The sequence below is a fragment of the Solanum dulcamara genome, chromosome 4 (assembly GCF_947179165.1).
Source record: "Solanum dulcamara chromosome 4, daSolDulc1.2, whole genome shotgun sequence".
Lineage (NCBI taxonomy): Eukaryota > Viridiplantae > Streptophyta > Magnoliopsida > Solanales > Solanaceae > Solanum > Solanum dulcamara.
In genome coordinates this window covers 11064350-11083314 of record NC_077240.1, presented here as the reverse complement: position 1 = coordinate 11083314, position 18965 = coordinate 11064350, and the positions used below count along the sequence as shown (strand labels likewise).

Here is an 18965-nt window from a genome sequence, read left to right as displayed (position 1 = left end):
TGTCCAATTCGGGCACCAGTCACGGCCTACGGAGTTGTATCGTGACATTGTTGTATTAGTATTTGTTTTGATTGAGTATTTTTTGTTTTTTTAAGGCCAATTTGGAAAGAGAGAAAAAAAAATCGCCTCGAACTTATCATTTTAGTCAAATAAAATTAGTTTTATTAAAAATAATGAAGTACCAACGCTGTATTTCTTCTTTAGATGAAACGGTAATTTACTTCAACTGTGAGTTTTCTTTCCAGACCAAAATCAATTTAAAAAACTTAGAGTTCCATTATTTTTAGTCACATAAAAAAATATTTAATTAAAGTAGTGGAGTTGCAATTATGTACTTTTAAATTTTTTTATTTAAATGCAATGATTATTTTTTTTTAAAAAAAAAGGCATTAAGCAGGTAGGAAGTGGAGCAAGGTGTATGGATATGGGGCAGCAGCATCTCTAAACACCACAGCAGCACCACTCTTACCTGGATTACCTCTTGATGCACCATCTATGGATTGGACTCGATCGTGAAAAGGAGATAATGAGCTTGGAATTTAACTTATGAAACTTAATTTTGAAGCTTTAATATTGTATTTGCTGAGCATCGGTCGCTTCTCTGTTGAAGAACCACCAAACTAATCATTGAAAGATGTATATATTATGTAAAATTGAATAAAAATACTTGAGTTAATAGATTGATCTAAAATTTCTTGTTAATAGTTTGTTCCAAAAATAATAAGTTAGTAATTTTTAGTCTAAAAATATTCATGTTGTCAATAATTTGGTCACAATATATCCATGTTGTTACTTAATGAGTCTAAATATCTTTTTTTTCAAATAAATATATTATTTGATATTTTTATACGCATTTTTTTCTAATAATAATTTTTATTGTTAGCAAATGTTTATCCTAATTCAATTCGAAAAAAAGATTAAGAAAAACAAATATTTTATATTTTGTTAGAATTTTTTATCATTATGGAAATAAAATTAATGATGGAATTACTATGATCTTATATATATGACTGATAATTATCAGTTAAAAAGGTAGAAATAGTTATTCTATATTAATTGATAAAATGAAATTAAGAAAAAAAATACTTCCGGCTTATTTATTAGTTAAAGTGATTTAAAAAAAATAAATAAGAATACGAACGTAATGTTTTTTATTAGAAATAAAATGTGTTTAAGAAATAATATATTTATCGGAAAAAGTGCATTTCTGCTTCCATTAAATAACAAAAGGGGTAATTTTTGAACCATTTTATTAGCGGTAGAAACATTGTTGGACTAAACTATTGACGAAATAAACATTTTTCAGATCAAGTTATTAACTAAGAATATTTTTATTTAATTTTATATATATAACTTAAAAGTATTTTTGACCCTTTTCCATAATAATTGTGTACATCTAAAAGGCAGGTTTCGTTAAATTGTCACGCTAACATTTATTTTTGCAAGGTACACGTTTTAAAAGTCAACATTTTCTGTACTATAATCATCGAAAAATTACACGTTAAATATGTTGCATGCCACCACGTTGAGATTCATGATGAACACTCCATTCTCTTTTTACGCAAACATTGCTGTCTTAATTTCCATGTGATCAAGAGACAAGTAACATTGAATGGAGGGAGTACTAAAAGTCAAATTTAAAGTTTTAAAAAATTAATAATAAGATTAATTTAATAAAATATAAATATATCTTTCATAAAAAAAAATTAAGAATTATATCAAGTTAATACGAGTCAAGTAAAATAAAATAGGGAGTGCATATTTTTTCTACTAAAAATGAAAATATAATTTCTTGGTTACGCATTACTCAATACACAGAAGAAATGAGAAGGCTATTCTAATATATATAAGATTGTTGAACTTTACCAAGTCAAAAAAAAAAAAATCCTAAAGTGGGCATTTTAGTTTAGGTAACATGTCATCAATTAGCCATATTGCCAACCATTTATATGTTGCTTGTGTTAAATGAACTCCATCCCAATTTATGTAAGTAGCAGGGTTACCACATATTGGGACTCCTGGAGCTCCACATATTCTATTTTTGTCATAATTATATTTTCCTCCTATCCCACAACAAGCTTTTTGTAGAGAATTTTTGTCAAAACCTGTACATTTCAATCAAAATGAGTAACATTGTATGTGATTTTGAGTTATATGTATTGTAGGGAGTTTAAAATTTAAATAATAAAGTGGGGATATACTCATTAAATATAAAAATTTACATTTTGAGTTCTTACCAAGACTTGTGGCATTTTGCAGAAGCCATTGATAAGCATGGTAGTAGTCACCATAAATGAGTGTAATGTTTGGATACTCTTTCATTAGCTCTTGAATTGCTTTTTGCAAATGATGATTGTAGAATAATGCCAAGTTATTTAAATCTTTCAAGCAATGGTACTCATCGTATGCAGTTGAATTATTGGTCGAAAACATTGTTAGCAAATTTGGTATACAACCAATTGGAAAATTTCTAGGAATAATAACTCGGACACCCCCAAAATCAATGACCGTCTGAAAGAAATAATAACGAATTAATTAGCAAAATAATTTTAATCAAAAGGAAGACCATTGGTCACAAATTGAGATGAAAAATATATATACTTCTTGGTTAATTGACTACTACTAAGTACTAAAATTTATGTAAAAAGGGCAGTCCGGTGCACTAAAGCTCCCGCTATGCGCAGGGTCCGGGAAAGGGCCCGACCACAAGGGTCTATTGTACGCAGCCTTACCTTGCATTTCTGCAAGAGCCTGTTTCCAGGCTTGAACCCGTGACCTCCTGGTTACATGGCAGCAACTTTACCAATTACTCCAAGGCTCCCCTTTAAGTACTAAAATTTATGTAAAATACGTATATCATGCATTTATTGATCTATGATATGAACATCTTTAGCGAGTTTCATGTATTAAAAGCATAGAAAATGGGACATACTTTTACAGCATTGATAATTATCTGAACAACTGCAGGGACCATAGCTCTTAACTCCTCCATTGTTACCTTGCAATAAGCCATAATTGAATTCATTTCCTCCTATTTCTCCAACCAGGAAAAGTGCCTTCTTTAGGTATTTTGAGCAATCTAACATACAACAACAACAACCCAGTGAAATTCCACAGCGTGGGTCTTGAGAGGGTAAAGTGTACGTTGAGCAATCTAACATAAAAAATAAAAAGGGCAATAAACTAGTAAAAAAAATCATTTGATTGTATTCAATAATAATTTTTATTTTAAATATAATTACCAGTAGAGCAAGTGGATTTGAAATGAGAAAACATCCAATCAAGTTGCACATTTAATGAACTATTGGTGATCAGTGAATTAGAATTAATATTCTTTTAAGTCAGGATTTCAGCTGGTAAAACAGTAGCTCCTGCTACTGCAAAATTTGCTCCATGTGTAAAATTTCCATTTTGATCCTTGTAGGGATTTAGCAGAGGAAGACCACATTCCAATGCTGTATAATAACATATCATAAAAAGTGAGCACTTTAAATGATATAAGTTCAATGACTTGAACAATACAAATTGTTGTGACTTTACTGATAAAACAAATAAGTGTATTGACCACCCAACACGCATGGAAGGCTTTAAAGCTTCAAGAAAGAATTGGAAAATATTGGAGAATATTGAATTTATGTATGTACCTATGAAATCGATCATGAGCAAACCATCAGAACATCGTCCAGTTGATTTATTCTGGGGAAAGTGTTGGCCATAAGGAAGTTTTGCAAATGGAGAGAAAGCTCCAAGGAAGCTCTCTCTGATGAAGTTTCCAGTATCAGAAAGTGAGTCACCCAACTGATATATTTTGTCAAATTTGCATTTCATCAAAGAAGGAACTTCAAGCATTACCTGAGCATCACTCTTCAAAAGAACCAAGAAACTGAGAATGGAAAGAACTTGTAAGAGATCAAGCATCTTAATTGTCAATCTCATAGCTCAGTTAGTAAAGAATTATGTGCCCAATTGTAACTGATACATTATACTTGTGTTATGTTGAGTGAGTTGTGCATACTGCTAAATTCTTGTTTAGGTGACCAACTCTTTTATTGCTTCATCCTTGTCTGTTTTTCTTGAGCCAAGACTCAATTCTTGTTTTTATTTTCAGTTTATTAGACCATGTTTAACAAACTAACGAAGTTTCATTACTGACATTGTATCCAAACCAAATCGAAAATTTCAAAAATGCAGTTCCACAGGTAGGAGTACTCATGCACAGAGCATTACATGGAAATTACAACGATTTTATTGATCAAAATGACATGAATGTCAAAACTCCTATGGTGCACAGCTGGACTGTGTTCGACAAGCATTAAAGCTCTTATTTCCAGACTCGTGCCCTCGGAATCAACTTTTTTACAGTGCTAAAGGATAAACTTCAGTACAAAGCACCAAAAGAGTGAACATTTTGACATCCAGAACTAACGGTGACATGAACTACTACTATTGTACAACAACACCTGTAAAAAAACTGGAGCAAGGAGATGACCGACTTAAATTATGGTATGTACATCATGGTGGTTCCAGCCATGCAGTGTGACCCGAGGAGTGACACCAGGAGGTACTTTGAAGGAAATGGTTACTGTCATCACTTCACCTGGTACCAGTGAAAAATAATTGTCGGAGTAATGAACAGGAAGGATACGTGTGTCTTCACCTTTCTTGTTTTCCTCCTTTGAAACATGAACAGAGAAATGAAGAAAGAAAGCAACTCCTTTCCCTGTTCCATTAACTTCAGAAACCTTTGCCTTGTTGTGCTCCCTAGAAAAGTTCCTCCTAATCTTCTCGTATAAATTGATTTCATGTTTTTCCCCGTCCAAAAGGTCAAAAGATTCTGATGAATCCAATTCTTCACAGCTGCCGTTTCTTCCGATAAAGTTATTTCTATACAGTGGAGCATTAGAATCTGGCTTCTTTGATGTGTTCTGGATATGCATGCGCATTTCATATGTGGGCCCTTTTATAAAGGTTAGAGAAGTTATCTTGAGGGGTGGTCTTCTCTCCCTGAATGGTTCCAAAAGCTTGTAATCACCACCGGTTAGGTGCAACCAGTAAAAGTTCCTAGAGTATATGCGATTATCGGACACATCATAGAGTTTGAGAAGAAGAAAGTAAACTGGCTTTGGATTCTTCGACTTCGGATACTTCATCTCAAACGTAGATATAGTTTTTTTGGGTGGCACAGTAAGTTTTTCAGAGGTGTTGTAGTATGGACATTCGCCTTCCAAATCCCAAACAGAGGCTTCTATAGCAACGTTAGAAAGTTCCTCTGACGTAGTGTTCACAACCTGTAGACAGTAAAATAATCATGAAAACAGTAAAATTCTCCCAGATCTCATGCTAGTTCCTGCATTATCCATTTTTTGGATGCAAAAGTTGCATATTTAAGTCTAGGTGATATGGAAGAAATAATAACTATTACATTTATTTCCCTGTCTGAAAAAGTAAGTAGAAGTAGAAGTTCCAAAAAAATAAAAAAAGTCTGATCAATGCCACATACTTCAGGTTCTGAATACTAGCCTCCAATATTTATAATTAATGTTAAAAGTATATCCACTTTCTATTATTTAAGCCAAAGTATCAGATTTATCCTCTAACAATGCTAGACAAATGATTACCTCTATAGAATAAGTTGCCAGATTAAGCTGAACATGAATTGGTTCTGCCGCAGAGCGGCAACCATAGAATCCTGCTGTTTGGTCGTGGAGATGATCATAAAACTGGCCTCTTAGACCAGTCCATGGGTTTTGAGTTTTCCATATCAAAAAACCTGTATATTTGCTCCACATTTGGGAAGTGTAGCCTTCTAAAAGAGCCCTGTACTGAACATAGTTAACAAGCTGTGCCTGTATATGATTTATTTACAGAATAAGTCAAACGCAGAAACAATCAAAATTGGTTTGCACATTAATGAAACATTTCACTCACCTTCAGACAAAAATCATCCAGATCTTTTGGTTTCCCATATGATAATATCTGGTCATGAACCATTCCTGGTTTGGAATAGGGAATGTATTTATGATAAGTCCATATGGGATTGGGGACTTCTTCAATGTAGCCATTTGATAATTTTTTGAACAAAGGAATCTGCCACCCTTCTGGAGGCATAGTTGCTCTAATAGTAGCCGCTACTGGCATCCCCACGTTACCGACCTCTGGATTAAAGCCATACTGATAGTAGTCATGCTTGAAGAAGTCCTCGGGGTTCTGAATTTCGTAAGGACCATCAGTGAAGTCCCCTTTCCCATCTGCAAACCCATCCCACATAGACCCTTGAATGTAAACTCTAGTACCATCTAGATATTGACTTGGGTCCTTTATCACGGGAGTAATTGTTGACGTGCCACTGTTGTTTGAGTTCATATAATATGGATGGAGTTGTAGATCATCCTTCAAAGCAGCATTGATGTCAGGTGGTGGAACTTGTTCATTTCCCCCAACCCACAAGGCAAGACTAGGATGGTTCCTCAAAAGCTTAATGGTATCTCTTGCACATAGCAAGAAAAGATCATGGTCAAGTGGGCCATCTGGGTTTGACACAGGGTCACCTCGTCCATCACAGTCACCAGTAATCCAGAACTCTTGCCAAACCTGCCAAAGAACGAGATATTCACATTATCATCCTCTTTTATCCTATAGGGAGCTAATTTATAAATGCACTTCATCTCCAAGTAACTCTACTTATTAACATTTTAAATAGTATTTGAAGCAGATGCCAATTTTGTGTGTCTATCCATGGACTGTTGCAAGGAACTCCACACACTGAATAGAAGTGGCAACTTTCTATAGTAAAAGTAAATGATCAGTTCAAGATTCTGCAAAAACCAAACTATATATACTCTGTACATGAAGACCAATGAATGCCTCTGCTCTACGGAGTCTAAATAAATAAGTAGTTGTAATGACCCATTAGATCGTTTTGAGTACTAGAGCTTTTTATTTCATAAAAGTCTCATTCCTTAAATTTTTAATGGGTATTTGGACTATTCGATAACTATGGTTATTTAATTAAGGGGTGAATTTAGATAACTTATTTAATTAATGGGCTAAAGTAGTAATTTATTTAATATCCTATACCACTTTATTTATTAAAATAAATAGTAGGGTTGGTTACTTTAGGTTCACAATTATCTGTAGAAGAAAGAAATTGAAAAAGAATTAGGTCGAGAAGACTTAGTGATCGCAGCGTGAGTATTACAGAAGACGTGCGCACTGCTTCAGGTAATTCATAATCATTGTATGTATTTAGGGGAGGGAATTGGAGTCAATTTGTATGAGTGGTTGTCAACGTGGTAATCACAGAATGATGATAAAGAAGAATGAGAATGAGGGCTAATTAAAAGAAATCACGAGGCAATGACTGAAAGATGTAATGAGATGGAAAATTACTAGTTCTTATGGGTGGACATCAAAATTTATTGTTCTTCTTGTTATACGGCTGAAAATTTGAGTAAGAATTTGTTGACATCATTGGCTAATGATTAGCCATCATTAGCTAGTGATTGGTAGTATGGAGCTTGGGGATGGGTTCTGGCATTTTGTATATATATAAATATATATTTTCTTTCTGTTTTTCTTTTCCATTTCGTTCATGTTACATTTTAATATATGAATATAGGTAATCAAATATTAGGTGTATTGTATTATATAAACACCATTAGATTTACATTATTTGGAGGAATTGAGACTTACCCCTTGCTTAAGATTTAGGAATATAAGACTTGAGATATTTGTTGGTATCAAAATTTATGAATTTGATTATAGATTTGAATGGGTTCTTGAGTCTAGGCTACATATATAGTATGGGTATCTACAAACTCATTTACTTGCGAATATTGTATACTTGTTAGATTGGAACGTTCTAAGGCATCAAAGAAAGGGAAATCACCGGTGAATTAGCTTGTTTGACTTTGGTTCTTCGGTGGAGGTAGGTTATGGTTTATTCTATATCATAGATAAACTCTTAATAGCAATTGATAGTCATTGAGTAATGTGTGAAGTTTACTATGCATTTGATTGTTGTGATTTGAATGGTTGATATGTTGTTGTGATTGGTCTGAAATTCCAAGACCGTAAAATTCATAATCTTGAACTTGCCTTATTAAAAGTGATGTCTTGAATAAAGAAGCTTGATGAAATATTGTTAATGAAGTGGAATGTAATAATAAAGAATGATAAATTAATTATATTTGGATCGGATGTCACGTTTCGATACAGTATATTTGGATCGGGTGTCACGTTCTGACATGGTACATTTGAATCGGGCGACACGTTCCGACACGGTATATTTGGATCAGGTGTCACGTTCCGACATGATATTATTGGATCGGGTGTCACTTTCCGACACGGTAATATTAAAGGAAAACATATTAAAATGACTTAATACTACCTAATCTCAAATAACTCATTTCCCAATAAACCGTGGTGTGGAGGCCTGAGTCCTCATGTATACTTTTGATATTGTTGACTGATTATGTAATGGTTCATTGTGTTGTCACTTGATCTTGATCTTGTTGGTTGCCACCTGTTAAGTGTTATGGTTGATTTCCCGCTATTACTTTATGCATATTGATTTCTATTTTTAATTGGTCGATGATACCTACTCAGTAGGTGTTGTCCTGTACTGACCTCTACTTGTATTTTTCTTTGTTTTATTTTGTAGAGTGCAGCGAGTGTTCTATCGATTTCGACTCGACCTCAGCTCTAGCAGTGTCCAGCACATCAGGTTCCAGGGTGAGCTATTCCTTCTAGCTCATGTTGGATTCTCTCGGGCATGGCATGATGTCCTTAGTTTTCGAACACATTAAGTTATTTATTTATTCTGGTATTTGATATTTTCAGACTTAGTATTTTAGAATTCGATGTCCTTGACTTTCAGGTTTTGGAAAAACGTATGTAATAGACTTAAGTGGTTTTATTATTTCTTACTCATATAAATTGAGCTTCCGCATTATTGTCATATTTTATAAGTTGGAGTTTGTATCGTTGGTTCTCCCACCAAGGAGGTTAAGTGTGGGTGTCACTCATGGCCCATTTTGGGTCGTGACAGTAGCTTCATCAGCCTAGCAAGATATATGGACATCCACAACCAATGTTGCAATAATCATCATCACCAAAAAAAAAACATGCCATAATAATTGCCAACTAAACCATCCAGATATTTTATCTCTGAGTCAAGTTACCCTTTAGAAGCGATAAAGCAAGTTGGCTTCTGTTTTACTTTCAAGCTTCAACCCATATGATCTAAAAATTCAAAGGAACCTGACACAGGCATACAAAGCAAGGTAAGGAGGAGTGCTCTACGGCATGAAATTTAGATAAACATAAACTCAAGAGGGGGCTTACTGAGGAATAATCAGATTCTGTTGCCTTAAAGGAGAGGTCTATTCAGGAGAACAATGAAAATATGGGAGAGTTATATGGCATTTTAGTACACCTATGACATTCTAATTTTTGGTATAGATGATTGAATGCTATTTGTGAAAAATCCTGTATCTTGTCTAGATCTTCTACCTTTTCTTTTTTTCTTTTTTTGATGAGGAGATTTTCTACCTTTTATATAACAACATATAGAGAGTGATTCACGTCCACATCAGTAAAGTTATTCCTTAAGACATTGGCATCTGGTTCTGCAATCAAGAGGTCACCTTTCCAGCTACACAAATTAGAGCATGCACACACAAGCCAGAGCACATCAACACGTAAATAACAAGTTAGAACCCACAAACACAGAGAGGGTGGGGTTAGAAGTGATTGTTCTCACCAGTAAACCATACAAGTCACAATAATGATAAAACTCGGGTCTCTCAGCCAGTCCCCCACCCCAACAACGCATCATGTTGAAGTTCATATCAGCATGGAATCTGATATCTGTCTCGTATCTTTCCTTTGAAAGCCGCAATAATCCATCTGAGAGGATCCAATTACCCCCACGAATGAATATTGGCTGATCATTTACCTTAAAGAGCCTTCCATGAAAACAAAGCCAAAATAAACACCATTTATATTAACTAACGAGCCAAATTTCTCTGGAGAAGATAAATGGAGGAGATTTCAAAGTTACAGTTTACCTTCCACCTGTGGCACTATCTATATGACTCTCAATTTTGCGAAAGCCAAAATGGTGACTCCATGTATCCGACTCTCCATAACCTTTCACATTAACAGTTATCTCGACGTTGTACAGATGTTGCTTTCCCATGCCATTAGGCCACCATAAATTGGGTTTGTAGAAATAAAGCTGCAATGGAAAGATTTAATCCACTTAGACTATAAGCTTTTCATTTTGTTCTCTTTTTAACAGAATAAACCTGAGATAAGTTTACGAGAAGTACAACGGAGAAGATTGATTTTCAAAGCAAAGACTTCACAGAAGCTCAATAAAAGAGACAGAATAGATACACCCATAAAAGAGAAACATCTAAAAACCAACAACAAAAATAAAGAACTTCATATAGAGTGGAGTACTCGATTTAGAGTATGTGCTAATTCAGCACATGAACTGGATCAAACATCCCAACAGGATTTGTTTTTCATGAGGCACTTTAATGTCCTGTTTCATTACACCATTGTTCACCAACTTCAAAGAGTGAATAAAAGACAATGTTCTCAGAACAGCAACGTGAGAAAAACTTGCAAAGTTTGGACAATCCTCAGTCAAACCAACATCCTCATTGTAGGTATACTAAGATAAAACGTAACAAGTTATTGGATTACCATCTCAAGCATATTCTCTCAGTACTGTATAGCTCTCTGATATATTCAACTGGAAGAACTATTGGAAGTAACAAGGAAACTCAGTAACAGAAACATTCACAGCCCCTCCCACATGGATTGTTATTCAGATCACCAAGGAAAACATCCAGCAGACTAAAGCCAGAGGGTGTGCAACCTTCACTTGGATTTTTTTACAAATATGCCAACATAAACTGGTGTGTTGCATTCTTTTAAAATATTACTCTAAGACCCTAACTAAGGAGTGCACTGTACCGTGTCCTACTCGTGGTTTTCTCAACCATAGACCCAATTGGGCCATTTAAAAGTGACTTTGTATACAAGATTGAGACACTACAAGATGTTTCTTAGGCCTGGCATCACAACCTTTTTTATACTTTTTTTATGAAAAGGAAGAAGAAACAAATATATCAATATTACGATTAGAATCAAAGGAAAAAACAAAGTAACAAAACAAAAGAGAGAAAGAAGAAACTAACCTGAGGAAATGTATAATGAATATTTGCACCTGCAGAAATAGACACTTGCTGTGTCTCAAGATGCTCAACTAAGAAAGTACCGTCTTCAAGTTCAGTTGACACTTGGATGTTCAGCGAGCATTCAGCTACCCAGGCACTTTTGTTCACCAACTCTACAGTAGAATGCAAATATACCCTCTTGTAACCATCAAAAAACGACGAGGCCAAGTGGGGATCTACTATTTTCACTGGCTGCACCAGAATTGATATTTAAACTGAATCAGGAACTATATATTAACCATGACAGGAAAAACTCAGCACATAATACCTCAGGGCTAAGGATTTGATGGCTTTTGTTGACGAATTGTAAAAGTCGCAATGTAACATCACAAAGCAAAATTTTATATATATATATATATAAAGGATAGGAAAAGTTGATCACTAACACCCAAAATTGTAAAAACAAATAGTTGCCAACAGTTTCCTGGTTAAAAGTACACAGGTCTAAAAACCTAAGTTCACAACAGAACTATAAGAATTTCCAATGATTATTCAAAGAAACAGACTAAAGATTCATGAGCCAAAACTAGATTTTGATTGAAACCTTACCCCTGTAACAGTAATGGATACCTCATCCCAGATGCCAGTGTTCCTATCCCTGTAATAATAATGTGAATATCATACAACATTAACATTTACAGCGAAACAATCCTGCTTTGTTTTGTTTTAGAAATACTGCACTTGGCAATAGTTGTTGTGAAGTTATTCAATTCAAGAAATTGGGAGGAACAACATCAATGCAAACATTCAAATATGAGTTTTGGGCTTGATATTTAATGAAAATAAATTTATAAGATGACAAAATCATTGCTCACTATTTAGAACAAAATTTCGCCTCTTTAACTTCTTTGGGGGTTTATAAAACATTGTTTTTTGGTGGGGCCTGAAAACTACAGCTTATATGCAAGTTATTTATATGAATCTTTCACTGAAAGCTACTGAATAAAGAGTTCATCACCCCTAAACCTACAGAAATTTTAGAAAGACGAAAAAGTGAAATTGTGCACTATTTAATTGGTTAATATAATCTTCGAAAGAGGAGAAACGAAAGTCTCAGGTTTATTTGAATCTGAGCTCAATACAGAGATTTGGTTTTTCTTATGATTGAGATTATCCAGCAGGCACAAGTCATATACATCGAGTTTACAGCACAATAACATATCCAAGCCACAAATTTCTAAATCAATGACATTATATATGTACAAACATCTTGGGTAGGTTTCTCTACTTTTGGTATAGTTCTGGTATGCGGAAAGGAAGGTTTTTCCACATCAACCTACCTCATCCCTTCACCTCTTTTCTGAGCTGTGACCCGCAATGTTCAAAACTCACATATGCAACGACGAGATTATATATGTAAAAATGCAGGCTAAAATCTCATAAACAAAATGTTCCACCAAGTGAGATACTTTTATACATATTCATATGGTAATTCCAAATGTCAAAAGAGAAGTGTTACAGTGAAGAAATCGATGCAAAAACTAGCTCAGAAACAGTAAATCTGTTCTCACCTTATTGGAGTCATCCAATCCCAACCTTCGACATATTGTGCAGCAACATCTTTCCCAATCTAAGATATGGAGAAGAGAAAATTAGGGTCTGTTCCACACATCATAGAGAAACATATACTTTCACTATTGATCTTTTGCAAATGAGACAATGATGGACAGGAATACTTTCTTGTTAAAACGAGTTTACTATAAATAACACAACTATCGTGGTAACACAACCAAAATTGCCAAAACATTAACATAAAGTCGGGAATACAATTTAACTCTAGAATAATTCTACGAACTTCACTAATTCTCTCTCCTGAAAGTGAAAAGGGACTGATCCATGTCCCGTACAAAAACACTAGAATTTACTACCCCGATAAACTAGCTTGTGGTGCTAAATTCAAACTAATGCAAGATAATCAAAGCAACAAATCAGTTTCACAGCGCCTCATCTGAACTCAGTCCATCTCATTGACTATAGCTTGCTTACCGAAATTACCACATCCCCAGAAAAAAATATTCGATACATGTGGAATGTTGGGATATCTTACAAGTGTGCAGTTAATTTTTACTCAATAACCTTTTTTTGGTGAAATAAGTGATATATTAATAACAAAGCATCCAGAGGATGCAAAGGTAATTTTTACTCAATAACTATAGTTTAAACTTTGAATAAGAAAGAAAAAACAGAAAAGCTTATTGGCCTTGTAAACGTACATTATACAAATTCGAGAACAGTATACATCATAGCAACACAAAAACAATCCTACTCTCAAGATTAGATCAGTTTGATTGTAAACTGAAAAATATCGACTGGTAAACATCATTTGGACCATTAGTTCATACGTTTTATGTAAGTCTTTACAGCTTTTCCCAGGTAACTAGTATTGCCTAGTCTGGGAAATGGTTAACCTATAAGCTTGGGATTTTGCAGTTCAAAATTACAGTTTAAAGTTCCTGCTAAGAGATAGACCACCAGACACCAACCATCTTGACCCATATGTAATCTAGGGAGATGTTATGGTCTTGATGGTGAGTGCAATATATTTCCTGATATCAAACATACATTAAAAGTTTTAAAATAATATTAGCAAATAAGGGAGTGTTTTGATATAATTTTTTTTGATAGGATAAATAATTTTATTAACATTTGGGGCAAACCCCGTATACAAGCCATATACCAAAAGAAGTGAACCAACACCAAACTCATTATAATCTCTAAGTGTTAGTTGGAGCAAGTAATATGAAGTTAAAAGTTAAGATAGTTCTAAGAAAATATTTGCCGAACCAAACACCAGAAAATGATATCCAACACTTATCTTTTGTGTGATTGTATTGATGTCTCCCATGAGAGAATAATCATACTGTGCCCCCCAGAAGACAATAATAAAAACTTCCAAAATGATTTGGCTAAAGTTTAATTTGAAGAATACCTCATGATCACCACCTTGACCACCCTCAGGAGGAATACGCCCTGGATGATCAGGAGGATGAACAAGCACAGACAGCAGATTCTGACCATCTGGATGCAGAATGTCAGTAATATCAATAGAATGCCTCCTAAACATTCCTTTTGGAAGAACCTCCTTGTGCCCATTCAGATAGAATTCAGCAGAATAGTTAATAGCCCGAAAATTAAGATCCACATGTTGATTATTTGACTGAAAAAAATTTAATCAATCACTTATCAGTAGCAACGAACAAAGGGAACAGTTGCAAAATCACAGAGGAAATGAAATAAGAGATTGTAACATTCACTCAGTAGACTAAATAAATATGCTCGAGCTACTTAACATGGAGAACATATTAGATAGAAGCAGAAACCCTTTACAGAAAATGAAGCACCGAATGCAAATGAGACAGATTAGATTCTTTGTATACATACCAGCTTACATTCAAAGGTGGTGGAAAACCAGAAAGTGTAGTGTTCCCTCCCTGAATCAGCAATGTCAATAATGGATTCATTTTCGAGCCCATAGAAAGGATCAGGAACAAGCTTGTTCTTTACCAGAGTTCCTAAAACACTGCAATTTGAATTACAAAGTGACTCCTTTTTTGTTTTTGGATGGATGAATTACAAAGTGAAAATATAACAATACAAAGCACCATCTTCACAATGCTTGAATTTAAACATCACATCAAACCCTTTAAGAAAATGCTATAATCTGATTATTATTATTTTCAAGTCACCATCTTTCTCCACTTTAAAATCAAGATGCAAGCTACCAAATGAGATTATGAAATTTAAACTACAATACCAAAACTCTTTCTAGTCATTTCATTACAAAAGATTGTATCTTTTATAAACTACAAAAGGCAGAAGTAAGGTGAAATAACAAAATCAATTGTTCAAAACCATAAAAATCATTCCTTTTTAAAAAAATTAAACTTGTCACTACCAAATTCCCTCTTGCAAAACCCCAAAAGAAACAGTGAATTAATTCAAAAATGTAAACAAAACCCATCACCAGATTCCACTCGAATAAAGGAAAAATTACGTTCCGGGAACAGCAGCTTCCATCCAAGGAGAGTTAGGAGGTTGGGTAGGAGGTTGAGTAGTGGTAAGCTGTACTCCATTGATTTCAACCTCAGTGGATCGAGCAGCTAACCACCCTTTATCCAACACTGTCTTCACCATTAAACAAACCCTACAGAACAACCTTAATCTTCTCTTCCGACAAAATGATGATCATCACTGCTACTGCTTTATTATGTGAGTTGTGGAAGAGGTTGTTCATGTCGCATTGTTTAGGATAAAAGTTGGGTCCTGCAATTCTTGTTTGTGGTGGGACCCTCTCTAAGTTGTCTATTTCTTCTTTTTCTTTTTGGAGAGAGATAAATTACGTGGGTTTGTCTAACCATATTTGTCCATTATTGATTTTATATAATTTTTAAGAAATTATAAATAGAAAGATAATTTTATAATATTATTTTTTAAATATAATAAATTTAATGTCTTAAAAATATAAAAAAATAATTATTAATTAATGATAAGAATAAATTAAGAATTAAGTATAAATTATCTCTTGATTTTATATATTGGGCAAATATTGCTGGATATTTATTTTTAATATAGTAGACAAGTAAAGATGGACGGAGAGTGTATTGATTATTCTGACAAAATGTTTTAAAAAAAGAAGCCTTTGAACGCATCACCTATCGTGTTTTCTTTCAATAAAAAAAATACCAATCAAATTTCACGAGATATGAGAGCGTCGAGTGTATTAAATTTTATTTCAATTTGAGAGATTATTTTTAAAGCATTTTCAATTCGATAGGTATGAAATGAAAAGGTGATAGTGAAGAAAACAAAGCAACTAATAAAGAAATAGTGATAACTATAAAATAGTAGGATAATTCTAAGCACAATAACAACATATATAATGATAGAAATAAAAAGTAAAATGATATAAGGATAAAACCCTTGAAAAGCAAAATAACGATATTCCAAACCTGCTAACTTGAGTTCAACGACTTGTTGAGTTAGATAAGTGAGTTTTGCTTAGATGGCTGAGCATCTCCATCAACTACTATAGATTTGAGAGTTTAAGTTATTTCAGAAGGTAAATAAAAATTTTATTCATACTATTAGAGAATAGGGTGGGGAAAAATTACTTATGAAATTATAGGATTGGAGTAAAATTGAGTATAAAGGGGCAGCCCGGTGTACTAAAGTGTCCGCTATGCGCGGGGTTTGGGAAAGGGCCTGACCACAAGGGTCTATTGTACGCAGCCTTGCCTTGCATTTCTGCGGCGGAGCTTTAAGCGCTCAAAAGTGGTCTAATGTTAGAAGTAGAGCATAATCGAACCCCTCTAGAAAATCAATATTGACTCAATAGATATTATTCACATAAATGAGCATAATTATTACTTTATAATAATCTAAGTGTTGAGTGCAAGTCATTAATGGAGGCGTTGGATACTCTAAGAATGTCTTACATTGGCAGGAGCAGAGTAGGATTGTAGAATTATTGGCAAAAAAAAGAGCAAGAAAAGCAGTTTTTGATGTATCAACTATTTTGTTAGTTCCTCCTATATACAGTTAAACCTCTATAAACCTCTATAAATGCATATGCTTGGAATCGGAAAAAAAATCATTTATTGAGATTATTAGTTTATCGATAAATGCATAAAATATTTATTTATCGATAAATAAATATTTATTATTTTAGAGAGTATTTTGCCGTATGTACCATAAGAAAGAAAAAATATTTGAATTAAGAATTTTAAAAATTTTAATCTAGGAAACTATATTTGAATTAAGATTGCAGTATGCAATCTGTAATAAATAATGATGATGAGAAGAATCCTGAACAAGATGATAGTAGCATTGTCTCACCTGTATCGTCAAAGGAGACATTTGAAGCAATGACTACATTGTCAAACTATTTGGTACAACACGAATAAAATATTCCAAAAATTGTGTTCGCTTTTCAAAAAGTTAAGGATGAGATTAATTTTGGTTTTGATGGGAAGAAAAAACAATCAACTATAGAATTATATTTTAAAAAGAAATAATAATTGGTCTAGTATTATTGACTAATTAAATATATATAAATTTTTGATGTATTCTAGTAATTATTATTTTATATTTTTGGGGGGTCTTTAATACTTTATTTTTAATTATTATCTAATACATTTAATGAAAATATTACTTTAATATAACTGATTCAAATCAAAATTAAAAAAAAAATTATTTAACAAAATTATTATTTTATCGAATATTATTTTATCAAGAGTTTATTGTATGCTTATCAGGAGTGGAAAAGATACGATCTAGATACTAAAACAATTACTTTTGATGAAACAATTTCCAGGACCGGGATGTGGCCCACAAGACTACTAACGTGCACCCCCGCTAGGGGGAATACACATTCACAAACTAACTACTTATTTCTCTTATATATGTAATTATCCTATTAGTCAAAAAAAAATAATTAGTTTTAGGGAATTTTACACTATACAACAATTTAGTGCATTACTTCAAAAATAACTCTACTATTTGTCTTTTGCAAAATTTAAAATCATCGTTATACGATAATACAACAACAACAATACTGATTATATAATTATTTTTTATATACATGATATATACTTATTATACATTAAATATAGATTTACGTCAGCTATAAAGGGATACGATTAGAGGGACATAAATATTTTTAGTTTCCCGACAATTTGTATAAAGGAATTCTTATGTAAATGTATTGGCGGCCAAAAAGTTTTCCCGCTAAAATAATCGCACGTATATGTAATGTATTTACATTATATAAATAATGTAGAGTCGTGTATATACGATGAATAGCTATTTATAAGAAATATATATACATTCATTTTATGTTATACAATATTTATACATTGCAATAGTTTATCTCACTCAATGAGTTGATTATTCCTTTTCAATCTTGATTAGCTCAAATCTCCTCTAAACAATCTCAATTTTTAGATATGAGTATATCTCTATGTTTTGAGTATCACTCAAAATAATTCACGTTTGCGGCAAGTTGAAATTTAAATTTTAAGCTTCAAAGCTCTTCAATGGCGGATCTCAATAGACATGCAATCAAATCTTCCTCTAAATAACATAAATTTTAAATATGAGCTCTTTTCAATGCATGTTTTGATTCTTTTGATATATTATTCATTCAAAATTATCACGAAAATAACAAATTAAATTTTAAAATTTGAGCTTCGATACTCTTCAATGACAGTCATTTGACTTGTTTATTTTATTACAGAATAAATTGACTGATATTTTGTTTGATTCTTTCAATTTTGATGGGAGAATAACATCGAAAAAAATTATGCATATCAAATTCTTCTACATAGAAAGGATCAAAGGAAGACGATAGAGAAAAAAAACTGAAGAGGATTATAAGGAGATAAATAAGGCAACGTGGCTATTTTTAGTAATAGAGTAACAGTTAAGACTTTTTTAAGTAACAAAGATGGTCAAATGATCACTTGCTTAATTATCTCTTGTATAAATTCAATTTTAGACCACGCTATTATGAGTTGGACAAGCTAGGATATTAGACTTTATGAATGTGAACAGAAGTTTTGGACCAAGGTCTTAAGTAGGACACAAAGAGGCATATTATAGGGAACCTTTAAGAACAATAATTGGTAATGCAAGACCAACAATAATTGTAATAAATTGGTAAGTATACATTCATTCTTAATTAGACATCTTGAGTTTGAGTCATTCTGATATGGA

At 33.1% G+C, this 18965-nt stretch overlaps 1 protein-coding gene and 1 pseudogene across 1 annotated transcript; both read right to left on the bottom strand.

Moving 5' to 3' along the window:
* Window positions 1-1815: 1815 nt before the first annotated feature.
* On the bottom strand, window positions 1816-4153 carry LOC129886194 (acetylajmalan esterase-like; annotated as a pseudogene).
* A 70-nt stretch (window positions 4154-4223) lies between these two features.
* On the bottom strand, window positions 4224-15474 carry LOC129886193 (mannosylglycoprotein endo-beta-mannosidase). The gene is made up of 11 exons (XM_055960771.1): window positions 15247-15474; window positions 14634-14772; window positions 14182-14409; window positions 12764-12822; window positions 11802-11850; window positions 11214-11444; window positions 10071-10240; window positions 9764-9968; window positions 5929-6591; window positions 5619-5846; window positions 4224-5288 (listed from the first exon to the last, which is right to left on the bottom strand). The coding sequence occupies exons 1-11, from the start codon at window positions 15384-15386 to the stop codon at window positions 4494-4496; spliced, it is 2907 nt and encodes a 968-aa protein (XP_055816746.1). The 5' UTR covers window positions 15387-15474; the 3' UTR covers window positions 4224-4493.
* Between the last annotated feature and the right edge of the window lie 3491 nt (window positions 15475-18965).